The 12699-nt window shown below is 36.6% G+C and overlaps 1 protein-coding gene across 2 annotated transcripts; it reads left to right on the forward strand.

Annotated features, from left to right (window-relative positions):
* Window positions 1-9519: 9519 nt before the first annotated feature.
* On the forward strand, window positions 9520-12468 carry gorab (golgin, rab6-interacting). Of its 2 annotated transcripts, XM_067418627.1 has the most exons (5): window positions 9520-9734; window positions 9932-10259; window positions 10638-10739; window positions 10835-10975; window positions 11255-12468. In XM_067418627.1, exons 1-5 carry the CDS (start codon window positions 9671-9673, stop codon window positions 11643-11645), a joined length of 1026 nt encoding a protein of 341 aa, XP_067274728.1. In that variant the 5' UTR covers window positions 9520-9670; the 3' UTR covers window positions 11646-12468. The 2 variants fall into 2 exon arrangements, with proteins under 2 accessions (XP_067274728.1, XP_067274729.1); XM_067418628.1 differs by lacking the exon at window positions 9520-9734 and having other exon boundaries at window positions 10123-10263.
* The last annotated feature ends 231 nt before the right edge of the window (window positions 12469-12699 follow it).

The following is a 12699-nucleotide window of genomic DNA, read 5'->3' on the forward strand; positions in this document are numbered from 1 at the left end:
GTGGTTTGTTTTCGCACATGCATTTTTTTAAAACACTGTATAAAAAAATACTCTAAAAATGTTTGCTCCAGAGCTTATACCTCTTATGAAATGGTTCTTTTTTTCTTTTTAAACACAATTTGTTGCAAAGAAATGTGATTTTGTTTTATCCAGCATAAAGTTTGTTAAGTAAAGTTTTAACAATCAAGATATCTAATCTTATTCTGAACAAAGGCAGTTATTTGTCATTAAATAAATAATTCATCAACATGAAACTCTTGCCAAAAATTAAACAAAATTTAGACTTCTTAATTATGGGGGGCTGGGGTAATTCTTTAGACACACAGACATCAAGAATCAGCATATGAATCTCAACAGTGGTGACATGTTTTATGTCACAATGCATTCTGGGAACCCCCCAATTATAAAACTCATGGCTCCCAGCATGCATTGCAGCATGAAGCATGCCACCATTGTTAAGAATCATTTGTTGAATCTTGATGTCTCTCTAAAATATTTGCTTCTGTAATTTTGAAGAAAAAAATATCTAAATTCAAAATCTGATCTGTGACCAACACTGCACTACAAAAAGCCAAGTGAAACTGCCCAACTAAAAGAAACACTGATCAGCATAATGGTGACCAAACATTTCCCATAAAACATCAACATCTAAACCTGTTAATTCTCAATAAGAGCTTATGTAGACGAACAGTATGACAGGAATAACCTTGAAGTTGTTTAATCCTACTCTGCTGAGATCTTCAGAGATATAATGTCTTATTTTATCTTCAGTTGATTTCATCTAAGGCTGTGGCTGAAGTCAGTTGTAGTTCTTGTGTTTCTCTTTCCTTCAGTGATTCTGCTCGTTATCATCAGGTGTTCATCACTAATGGCCAATCGTCACTTAATTATTCTTTTAATAATCTCATTAACTTTAACACCGCGACAGTATTATTTTAACTCTCTGTGGATTGGGACCAAATACACTGAGCAGCGTTGATTTAACAGTGGGGATTTTGCTGTGTGAAAACTACTTTTTTTTTAATTTGACACCCTGAAAATTCCAAAAAGGAAAAACTGCATTTAAAATGATGCACTTGATTAAACAAGAAAACGAAGTGTGGAATGTTAGACACTTATTCATGCACTCAGTTGTCACAGCTTTAATTATATACTGGAGGGCTATCAGACTCCGATGCTGGATGACAAAATAACACTATAAAATGTAAACACTAGTCGTTGAGTACATAATGCACAGTATTAGTGCATAGTGCATATATGTAATTTTGGGATGCAACTATTCAGTGCGACCAAAGAAATCCCATTCCCTAGCAAAAGATTATTTTGTTCCTGTTTTTGTTCCAGCTAGTAGCCTAGCTAACTATCTTTACATTCAAACAAAACTGTAATGGAATCATTAAGGGCGCAGAATCACAAAGAGGAATCTAAAATGGAACCAGAATCATTAAATTCCTTGCAACACGATCTGTGCAAATAGTAAATGACTCATGATTCATCTGTTTAACGTTAAACACTAACAGACTACACTCCATAATACTTATTTGATCGAATTAGAATGATTTTCAACTATTCAAATCATCTGTAGAATCTTGAGACTGCTAATTTAAAATCTTAAATCTTAAATTGTTTATTTTCTCAGGTTATTCAGTCACTCGAGTGGTGTGTGTGTGTGTGTGTGTGTGTGTGTGTGTGTGTGTGTGTGTGTGTGTGTGTGTGTGTGTGTGTGTGTGTGTGTGTGTGTGAAAAAACTGTCTCACTTTATATCAGGTGGCCTTAACTTCTATGTACTAACATTTAAATTAATCATTTGATACAATGCATTTGCTGTGTACATACATGTTTTATAATTTTGTACTTACATTTAAAAAAATACCTGTGCATAATTACATCAGTAATCAATTTCTGTAAATACATTTATAATTACACGGTTGACACTTCCCTAGACTTAACCCTATAAACCATACCCATACCACCACACCTGTCCCTAACTTTACCCATATCCCACCTCAGTATCAGCAAAAGTGTTTTACAATACAATATGGGCACAATAACTACATTGTACTTTTTTTGACATAGCGGTTAAGGCCACTCATATAAAAAGGGACCAAAAGAAAACATTTCCATCTTGCAGTCACACTCATCCATATCTTCTTTTGTATTCCATGCAAGAACATTATGAGTAACAGGTGAGTAAATGATGAATACAGCAAGATGTGAACATAAATACATTGGAGGGGCTTGTTTCATTTGAACTAGTTTATGCTTAAACTAACACATTCCTTTTCACAATAAAAAGAAATCGTGCCTTCCTCAACTATTTACCGATTTCTGCCTAGAGAGCATTTCTGTGGAACAGTCTTTATTGTCTCAAGTTTCTAACATAAACTAATATTGTTTCATCTTTAAATTTGTTTTGCTGTATGTCTGAGGTTCTGCCAGATGTGCTGTGGGTGGCTAAACAGGAGACATGCAGAGAAGTCCTGGATCAGAGCCTGGACTGGTCAGAGCAAAGTTGCTAATTCAAGTGGTTTTGGAACAAATATGTATAGATGGAGTCAGCTTCAGGTGACACGATTCAGGAAATATGCCAAAATGTTCTTGTTCTGGTGCCCTCTAGTAACTTAAGTCACAGGTAATAAGCTAAATATGTCAATCAATGCCACATCATGCCAGTAGAGCTAAATATATTAGGGAACGTGAAAAGAGAGCACTGATTTAAACAATGAAAATTAATGAATATGTGTTTGAAATTTTAAAAAAAAATGACAAAAAGTTACCTTTAACACAAAAAAATAAATAAAATAAATCAAGTGAATAAAATGGTCAAATTTTTGACTGTCCTCAAAAAATAAAAATAGCATCATATGTTTGCAGGAATTTAGGAAACATGCCGAGTTCACATACTCATTTCAAATAAAGGGTAACACTTTATTTTACAGTGTCCTTGTTACAAGGACCTTTTTTAAGGTATCCTTGTTACTCTGTATTTATACATTTAGGTTTTGAGTAATATTAAGTAACAACATGTACTTACTATAGGGTTAGAATTAGGGTTTGTTGCATGTAATTATGCATTCTTTTTGTTATTACTATAGTAATTACACGTAACATCTAACAATGACAGTGTAAAATAAGACTTTTTTATATAAGTATGTAAAATCATGTATAAAAAAGTGCATTGTATCAAATTATTAATTTAAATGTAAGTAGTATTTTTTATTTTATTTTTACAATGAACAAAAAACCTTTTAGATATGGCAGAGATGGGTTAAAAGTCAGAAAGTGAAAGAATTTTATGATAAACATACAGTGAAAGAGTCAGCAAATGATCACAGGATAATTTCTGTCGTTTCTAATCATCGCATGACATCACGCAGATCCGTCTCTGGTCCCCTAAACTCTTTGCAGATGGCCACGACTGGAAACTGAAGCTCTGTCTCGCAGCATAAACAGAAAGGACCGCTCTGTGACGGACACAAATGTGGGAGAGTCAAAACATGTGGGATTTGAAACCATTACATCTGCCTGCTTTGACAGCTTTGACCCCTAATCATCCCCATATTGACCTCAACCTTCCTTGAGGTCAACCATCAATTGGCTGTTTGTCTTTTTGACCCGTTCCCTGACTGATTAAGGGAAGTGCATTTTTATTGATGGCTAAAAGTCACCGCGAGGCCACGATGTGCACTTGCTGTTCCTGCGCTGATTCCAACTATAAGTTACACGGCCTGCTCTGTTCTATCTTCCCAGGACACACTAGCCAAAGAGCAAAACTTCCTTTTTCCCTTACCTGTCTGAATTGTCAAACTTGATCTAATTTGTGAATTTATCAGCCGCATAAAATAAATATATCTTCATATTGGACTGTGTAGCCATAGTTTTGTTAAATATATCATGCCAATAGGGGTAAATATAAATTAACATGTGAAAAGAGAGCAGCATTAAAAGGTGTTTACAAGTTTAATTAATTTACTTCATTATTTTCAGGAAATGTCTTAACTGAATTAATATTGTTAAATTGCTGTGTTAAATTGTATGTGATTAATCTGGTTTTCTATTTGAATGGAGACCAAAATCTTCATTATTTTCTATTTTATTCTATAACACATAATGAATCCTTCATTTGTTCTCCCTCTCTCTCTTTCTTTAAAATCATTCCATATGATTCATATATTATGTCTAAAAGAAACTTTATCTGTCTAATTTTAGATAGGCAAGCTGAACTTGTTACTAAGGTGCTGGGTGATGTTCCTTGCACAAATCTTCCCATTTAGGACATGCATGGTTAGTATTACTCATGCCAAGATTATGTCATTTCAATGCTGCATTAAATGTGTTTTTATTAATGGAGAGGACTAGTTGCATCTCACAAAAAACATATTCATTCAGATGTAGGAGTGTTACTCCACAGCTTCACTCAACACATCTGAACAAAAAAGTGTAAGATTTATTCTGCCTACATGGCTGTATATGGCACACAATCTAACACTGCCATTGTTTCTCTGAAGTTTGAACATATGAACTGCATAGGCTCCTTGTTCTTTGGGTCATGGTGGACATTCCTCACAGGCTTTCCTTGTAACTAGGAATACGGTCAGGCCTGTGCCAAAGACTTAATTTAACACAAGCTCGCGTTCAATCGCCCTGCCGCATATGGAGACCACGCATCAGTCTGTCTTCTCAAAGTCTACATTTATCCTTTCCTGAGGTGTTTCTCCTTTAAAGCGCATAAATAATTCCAGATGGATCAAAGATGTGAGTTTGCCTTTAAAAAGCTGTTGTAAAGTGGTAGTGATTGTTTGGTTGGCCTTTGTAGGGCAATTAACGGTGCTTGACTTTTTAACAAAATACATTTAAGAAATGGGGGGTGGGGCAGAAGCATATTTGTCCGCGTGTTGACATACAGACCCATATATATATATATATATATATATATAGAGAGAGAGAGAGAGAGAGAGAGAGAGAGAGAGAGAGAGAGAGAGAGAGAGAGAGAGAGAGAGAGAGAGAGAGAGAGAGAGAGAGAGAGAGAGAGAGAGAGAGAGAGAGAGAGAGAGAGAGAGAGAGAGAGAGAGAGAAAAAGAGAGAGAAGACAGAATTAAGGTGACTTAGCTGCAAGTTGTTATTTATGGTTTTCTGTCTGGATGAAGTGTTATGTAAAGGCAATGGGCCAAACACATGAAATCTGTCAAAGATGGCTGCCAATTTAAATGAATTAATAGGTGATATTTGTGAAGAATCATTTTAAGACATGTAAAAATATATGTGAAGTTTTAAAATTTGTGTCGTGTTTGACATATTGAAATACATTATAGAAAAGACTCAAAAGTTAAGCAATGTCACATTTAATCAGACAGATGTACAAAATTGTGTAGGAAAACTGATTCAATTTAAATTAATTTCAAACTGAAATTCATGCATTAAATATATCATTCATTTATTTGTTACTTTATTTCCTGTGCAGTAACCCTCTAAATCCTGTCTTAATACTAATATAGGCTATTCCCATATATTAGTGAATATATATATATATATATATATATATATATATATATATATATATATATATATATATATATATATATAATAATATAATATAATATAATATAATATAATATAATATAATATAATATAATATAATATAATATAATATAATATAGAGCAAAACATTGCCCAAACCATCACACAGCCTCCACCAGCTTGCCTTCTTCCCATAGGGCATCTTGGTGCCATAGGTTCCCATGGTAAGAGATAAAAGGTCACCCGGCCATCCACGTGATGTAAAAGAAACATGATTCATCAGACCACCTTTTTCCATTGCTCCATGGTCCATTTCTGATGCTCACATGCCCATTGTTGGCAGTTTCTGTGGTGGACAGGGGTCAGCATTGACACCCTGACTGGTCTGCAGCTATGAAACCCCATACGCAACAAACTGCGATACACTGTGTATTCTGACACCTTTCTGTCAGAACAAGCATTAACTTCTTGAGCAATTTGAACTACAGTAGCTTGTCTGTTTGATCAGACCACACAGGCCAGCCTTCACTCCCCACGTGCATCAATGAGCCTTGGCCGCCCATGACTTTGTTGCCGGTTTCCCACTGTTCCTTCCTTGGACAACTTTTTATAGATACTGACCACTGCAGACTGGGAACACCCCACAAGAGTTGCAGTTTTGGAGATGCTCTGACCCTGTCGTCTAGCCATCACAATTTGGTCCTTGTCAAACTTGATCAAATCCTTACACTTGCACATTTTTCCTACATCTAAAACATCAACTTTGAGGACAAAATGTTCACTTAATGCCGAATATATCCCACTCACTACCAGGTGCCACGATGATGAGATAATCAGTGTTATTCACTTCACCGTTCATAATGTCATAATGCTATGCCTAATCGGTGTATATACAGTATCTCACCAAAGTGAGTACACCCCCCTTCCCCACATAAACATTTTATTATATCTTGGGGAATACACTGAAGAAATGACACTTTGCTACAATGTAAAGTAGTGAGTGTACAGCTTGTAAAACAGTGTAAATTTCCTGTCCCCTCAAAATAATTCAACACACAGCCATTAATGTCTAAACCGCTGCCAACAAAAGGGAGTACACCCCTAAGAGAAAATGTCCACATTGGGCCCAATTAGCCATTTTCCCTCCCCAGTGTCATGTGATTCATCAGGCCCTGTCCCAAATGCCAACTTAAACCCTCACGGTCTTCCCTTGAGTCCGCACTTTCACTACGTAATGCTGCGTTGACTGTCGGGAAGAAGTCCTCTGTGACTAGCACCAGTGCGGGCTCGGCAGAAGTGCGCATCGAGGGCGCATAACAGCCGCTAAGGGGTGCTCGCGAGCACACTTCTGAGACCTAAAATGACAAATGGGATACCCTGTGGTCTCATGGACTTAACGGACACGCGCACGCAGCCACCATTGTAAGTCCACAAGACCGAAAGTGCACATGAAGTGTGCCATTTGGGACAGGGCCTTATACTGGTCACTGGAAGTTCAACATGGTACCTCATGGCAAGAACTCTCTGAGAATCTGAAAAAAAAGATGTGTTGCTCTACATAAAGATTTGCCTGGCTATCACCAGACTAAGCTCAATCTTTTAAGATTGAATACTCATCTGGGAAGTCTGCTATGTATTTTCTATTGCACAAGAAGCATGATCAATGGGCATAGTTCAAATGACTCTGTATGCAACTGGATAGTCCTTCAACCAAATAGACCACAAGAGGCATGATCGAAAGGCATAGTTCAAATGACTGAAGCAGACTAAGAACATGGATTACTGAAACCATGTCCAGTGATAAAATTATTTGGTTCAGATTGGTGTCAAGCGTGTGTGTCGGCGACCAAGTGTGGAGTACAAAGACAAGTGTCTTGGCTACAATCAGGTATGGTGGTGGGAGTATCATGGTCTGGGTCTGCATTAGTGCTGCCTGCCGGCACTGGGGGGATACAGTTCATTGAGGGAATCATGAATGCCAACATGTACTGTGACATATACTATAGCAGCGCATGATCTCCTCCCTTCAGAAACTTGCCCACAGAACAGTATTCCAACATGATAACGACCCCAAACTCAACTCCACGCTGACCACTGCCTTGCTAAAGAAGCTGAGGCATCCTCAAACGGAAGGTGGAGGAGAGCAAGGTATCTAACATCTATTAGGTCCTAAACATTTACAGCATTATAACATAAATAAATTATTTATTTATTTATTCATTCATTTATGCATTGTGGCCAGAGTTGCCTTGTTTTTCCTGTGCAGTTGGGAAACCCTTTATATAAAAAAAAAAAAATATATATATATATATATATATATATATATATATATATATATATATATATATATATATATATATATATATATATATATATATATATATATATATATATATATATATATATATATATATTACACTTGACAGTGTTTGACCACCAAGTACTTTTACTTTCCAACCGTGGCAGCTCAACAGACTTAGGCAACCAAACTATCCACCACAAATGAAGGTCATACCCACTGTTGCTAATAGTAATAATGGGAAATCAGACATCCGTGTTGCAGCAAAAGTAGCAGACCGAGATAACTCAGGCTAATTTGGCAGCACATGCCAGATCACACAGATAAGCAGCTGATCCAAACAAATTACAGGGCCTCCTATAGCCCCACACAGAGCGCTACTCCTGCCATAATCATGGGTGCTTCTGGCAATAAAGCAAAAGTGAAACTCGATACAACTGTTTGACGTTTCCTTTTCTCTGTGGATTTCATGCTTTTTATCACCAAGCATGCTCTTTCATTAACCCAATGACCTCTCTACCACTAGGAGTGGAGGATGGCTCAGTGGATGTGAAGAGGGTAATTGGAGCAAGAAGAGGAGGATAAACAAAATTAGACATTGACTCCAATAGTCTGATATATAGTTTCTTGGAGGACTGCTAAAAATAAACACTTTTTGTACAATATTTAAACACTTCTTATGCAAGTTATACAAAACAATACAGTTAAATCCACTGGCCTATGCATATAAGCATCCTTTAGAGTTGTCATAAAATCGAAATTGTGATCTTTTCTTCCCTATTGTGATGTATGTCAAAGTGAAGTGGCTTCTCAAGAAAAAGTGTTGGTTGGTATTTGATTTTGTCCATCAGAAACTGATTGGATGGTTGTGGTCTGCTATTGCTGAGACATCGTCCCGCTCTTGTGCCAGTAAACACATTATCAGAGAAGAGATGTCGCTCCAAGAGGAAAGGTTATTTGATTAAAGATTATGAGGGCACATGAAATTTAAACAAAGTGTATGGATAAATCATTAAATATTGCAAATATTCCACAAAAATACAAGATTTGTCTATTTTGGTTCCATGGTGAATATAATATTGTAATTCTATTTCAAATAATTAAATTATACAGTTATAATAAATTATAACAAACCATTCACAGTTTTCAGATAATTTGTCATAAATCGAAAAGGCTTTTGATTTAGATTTTTTTATGAAAAAGAGGACCGAACTAAAACAACAAAAAAATGTTGTGACTGACATTTACAATATCGTTGGGCACATATAAAAATAAACCCGTTCCTTGTGTGTGCTTTCTTGTAATGCATCAGATTACATCTACTTCTTTTTTTAAATGAGCATGATGTATGCACTATTTAGAAACAATAAGCAAACAAAAAGATTTACTGCATCTGCTGAGATCCAGAAGTGTGGGGCTAATGAATGCTTTCCTACTCCATTGGTTGGTGGAGAACAGCAGCTAGAGTGTTTTGAAGAAAACGTACAAAAAGTGTACAGCAATTGAAAAAAAGAGTCGATGTCTGCACTGAAAAATTGTCTGTAATTAAAAAATAATACGGGATACAAAAGTGATAAAAGTAATTAAAAAAAGTTAGATTTGTATTCGCAACATTATACTAATAGACTGTAAAAAACATATTACGTTCTCTAAAACAAACAGGCAATTTCTGAGGGCACACGCTAAGGGGGCCTTTCTAGGGTCTTGAACGTGGCAGTCATATACACAAATATGGCGGCCAGATGAGAGCGTACAGTTATTTTCCGTATGTGTATGTTGAGAAATAATATTTTAAGCCACGTATATTTGTCTTTGATAAAACCGATTTGCTGGTAACTTTATGGTGTACTGAAAATGGCTGCGTGGGCTGGATTTTCAGATGAAGAACTACGAAGATTGCAGCAGAACGGCGGTCTCAGTGAGTAACTTACAAATGTTTGAAAAATTCACTTGATTTACTTTAACTTCCTTTATTAAATATACCCAAAATGCCTCGTTTCTCAAGATAGCGTATCTAGGTTCTCTTCTATGTGGCCAGTCCACTATATTTTGATACGCAGTCACTAACTTTAATTGTGGGTTAATTCTGATAAATCTGCTCTTATCTTCACCCAGTAAACCAGGCTGTGCCTGTCACATTGGGTCGTGGCCGGAGACCTGCTCCAACTAACCGGAGCAGACAGCAACTTCAGCGGGAGAGGGCTTTGCAGCTGACAGCCAAACAGAAGGAGGGCAACCACTCTCTTCCCCTTGACCAACAGCTTACCAAGCCCCCAGACTCACCTGCTGTCAGCCATCCTTCTCCTGTTAAATCACCGGACGAGTCCAAACCATTGGAGTCACAACTGGTTAAGCATGAGGAAGAACCTGTTGACCGAGAATCACCTATGGAGTCTGTACAACCAGCAGTCGTCAAGGAGCTGGACAGACAAGAAGTGGAATTGTTAGTAAGTCTAGTTCCTTTGCAAAATACTGGCTCAGATATTTATATGCTGATGTAACAATATTTGTATTATATAATATTAAGTAGTGTTTTTATTACTATACATGTTTGGATCATATTAGAGGAAAAAAATATATATTCTTAATAAAGATAATTTTGCATTGTGAGCAGTGTCACCATGTTTTTGGTCACCTTTTATATTTTTCCAATATAAAAATAGCCTGTCTTAATACAGTATATATATTTCAGTGTTTTATATATCCATATCTCAAAAAATACAAACTGTATGAATCAGTGTAGATGACGATATGTATGTTATTTTTGTGTTGTAATGACTTTAAATGTAAGACTCCAGCCACTAAACTTTACTTGTCATAGGCGCGAGAAGAACCGTCTGCAGCAGTTGCAGTGGGAGCAACGGATAATGGAAGAGAAGAATAAAAAAAGAAAAGCTCTCCTTACAAAGACCATTGCTGAAAAGTAAGAGCAAATTTCATTTACAATTATCAAAATTGGTCTGTCTGGTGAATGTTAAACTCAAATCCAAAGATGATATGTTCAATGACATTTCCCAGGTCCAAACAGACACAGGCTGAAGCTGTGAAATTGAAGAAGATCCAGAGAGAACTTCAAGCACTGGATGATTCGGTGTCCAATGACATTGGGATTCTCAGAAAACTGATAGAGGAGTCCAGCATGGATTATTCCCTAGCGTGGTAATTATTCACTTTTGGCTCATTTTTATGGTCTTCTCCAAGTTCACAGTAGCTTCTTGTTAGAAGCAGCATCAGTTTGTGTGCCACTTTAAAGAACTACTACTTCCATGAAGAAAGTGATTACTTTGCTCAGGAGTGAAAATACTGCCCTCTGTAGCTTTACTGTATTAATTCAGCCAAATTATTATTTCTAGCAGAACATTTGCATGCCTTTATTTCTGGACACGTTTTCAACTATCTCTATTTAAAATGTCTATGCCAATCTCCCATCCTTGACAGGAAGCGCTTTGAGAAAGCAGAGGCCGAGTATGTCGCCGCTAAGATAGACTTGCACAGGAAGACAGAGGTGAAAGAGCAGCTGACGGAGCACCTGTGTGCAATCATCCAACAGAATGAGCTGCGCAAGGCTTGCAAACTAGATGAGTTGATGCTTCAGTTAGAGCTTAATGCAGAGGAAGTCCCCAGCCCAGAGGAAACCAGTCTAAAGGACAAAGAGAGGGAGGGCAACTCCCAGTGTGTTATTGAAAACTGTCCCGCAGCAGACATGGAGCAGCGTACAGACATGGATGCCTCAAGTCTGAACAAAGACTGTTCCATTACAGAACCAAAGATCAGCCAAGACAATCAGGAGAGCAAAGCAACAGATGTTTCGGCAGATGGGCTAAGCTAGCTTCCAAGCATCATCAATTTAATAGTAGCTGTACGACAGTTTACACAACACTTGCTACCAGGTTTATACATTTCTTCATTGTGAGATTATTGAACAAACCAATGATCATGCATTTGTGAGTGACATGTTGACTTTTTGTGAGACGCAAAGACAACCTCATTCCATTACTAACACTAAAATGACTTTTTATCATGGCGCTCAGATAGTGATTATGATCTGTTAAGATCCTGATATTAGGAGCAGTAATGGTAGCAGTGGTTCTGAGGATGCCAGTTATTGTGTATTTTAATCTGTCTTACATTAAGAAAACAGACTATGAATTTCTTGAAACCATTATCCATCTCTAAAACACTATAAAATACTAAATACTGTTAACTTTATTGTTCCATAACGGTGACATTATTCAAAAATCGAATAGTGGCAGATGGTCTGGTGGTAGCTTGTAGTTGATTTATTTCGCAAGATGTTGCACAAGTGAATGGTGGAATCTTTTATCTGTATATGGTAGTTGTCTCATAAAAATAACTTCATGTGAATGTTAACAAATCAATAACAGCAGGGTTATTTTTTTATATATATAATCGAAAGCTTGTTCGGCAGAGTTGAGAGTAATTTTGTACTGTAGTGGAAAAAACTATTGAAGTGTGGGAAGTGGAATACCATAGCTGTTTTTCTAAATACATATGTATATATTTATGCTCTTTCTGATAAACCTCTGATACTCTGTGCAGTGGAGAATGCCATTCATTTAACCATTTTCGTGGTTATGATGTATGAATTTAATATTTTAATTATCCGTTGATGAATAAAATATTTTAATACAGTTAACCTGGTTTGATTTTTTTCCCCCTCACCGCTGCACGTTTGAAACCCACAGGAAATACCGTTTACATTTGTGCTTATTTTAAACACCGTTTAGTGGTAATGCGGTTGTTATTTGTAAAGAACGTTGAAACTTGATTTAATATTTTACAAGCAAATTTATGTTTTAAAGATTTAGTGAGCACTTTTAAAATAATAATAGTATGCTACTATGTTAATATGCCTAAAATGA

This window comes from Pseudorasbora parva, chromosome 15 (assembly GCF_024679245.1).
Source record: "Pseudorasbora parva isolate DD20220531a chromosome 15, ASM2467924v1, whole genome shotgun sequence".
Classification (NCBI taxonomy): domain Eukaryota; kingdom Metazoa; phylum Chordata; class Actinopteri; order Cypriniformes; family Gobionidae; genus Pseudorasbora; species Pseudorasbora parva.

Coding starts and splice junctions, on each gene's coding strand:
- gorab (XM_067418627.1), top strand. CDS start 9,671: ATGGCTGCGTGGGCTGGATTTTCAGATGAAGAACTACGAAGATTGCAG. Junction 10,260..10,637: donor GACAGACAAGAAGTGGAATT/GTTAGTAAGTCT, acceptor TACTTGTCATAG/GCGCGAGAAGAACCGTCTGC. Junction 10,976..11,254: donor ATGGATTATTCCCTAGCGTG/GTAATTATTCAC, acceptor CATCCTTGACAG/GAAGCGCTTTGAGAAAGCAG.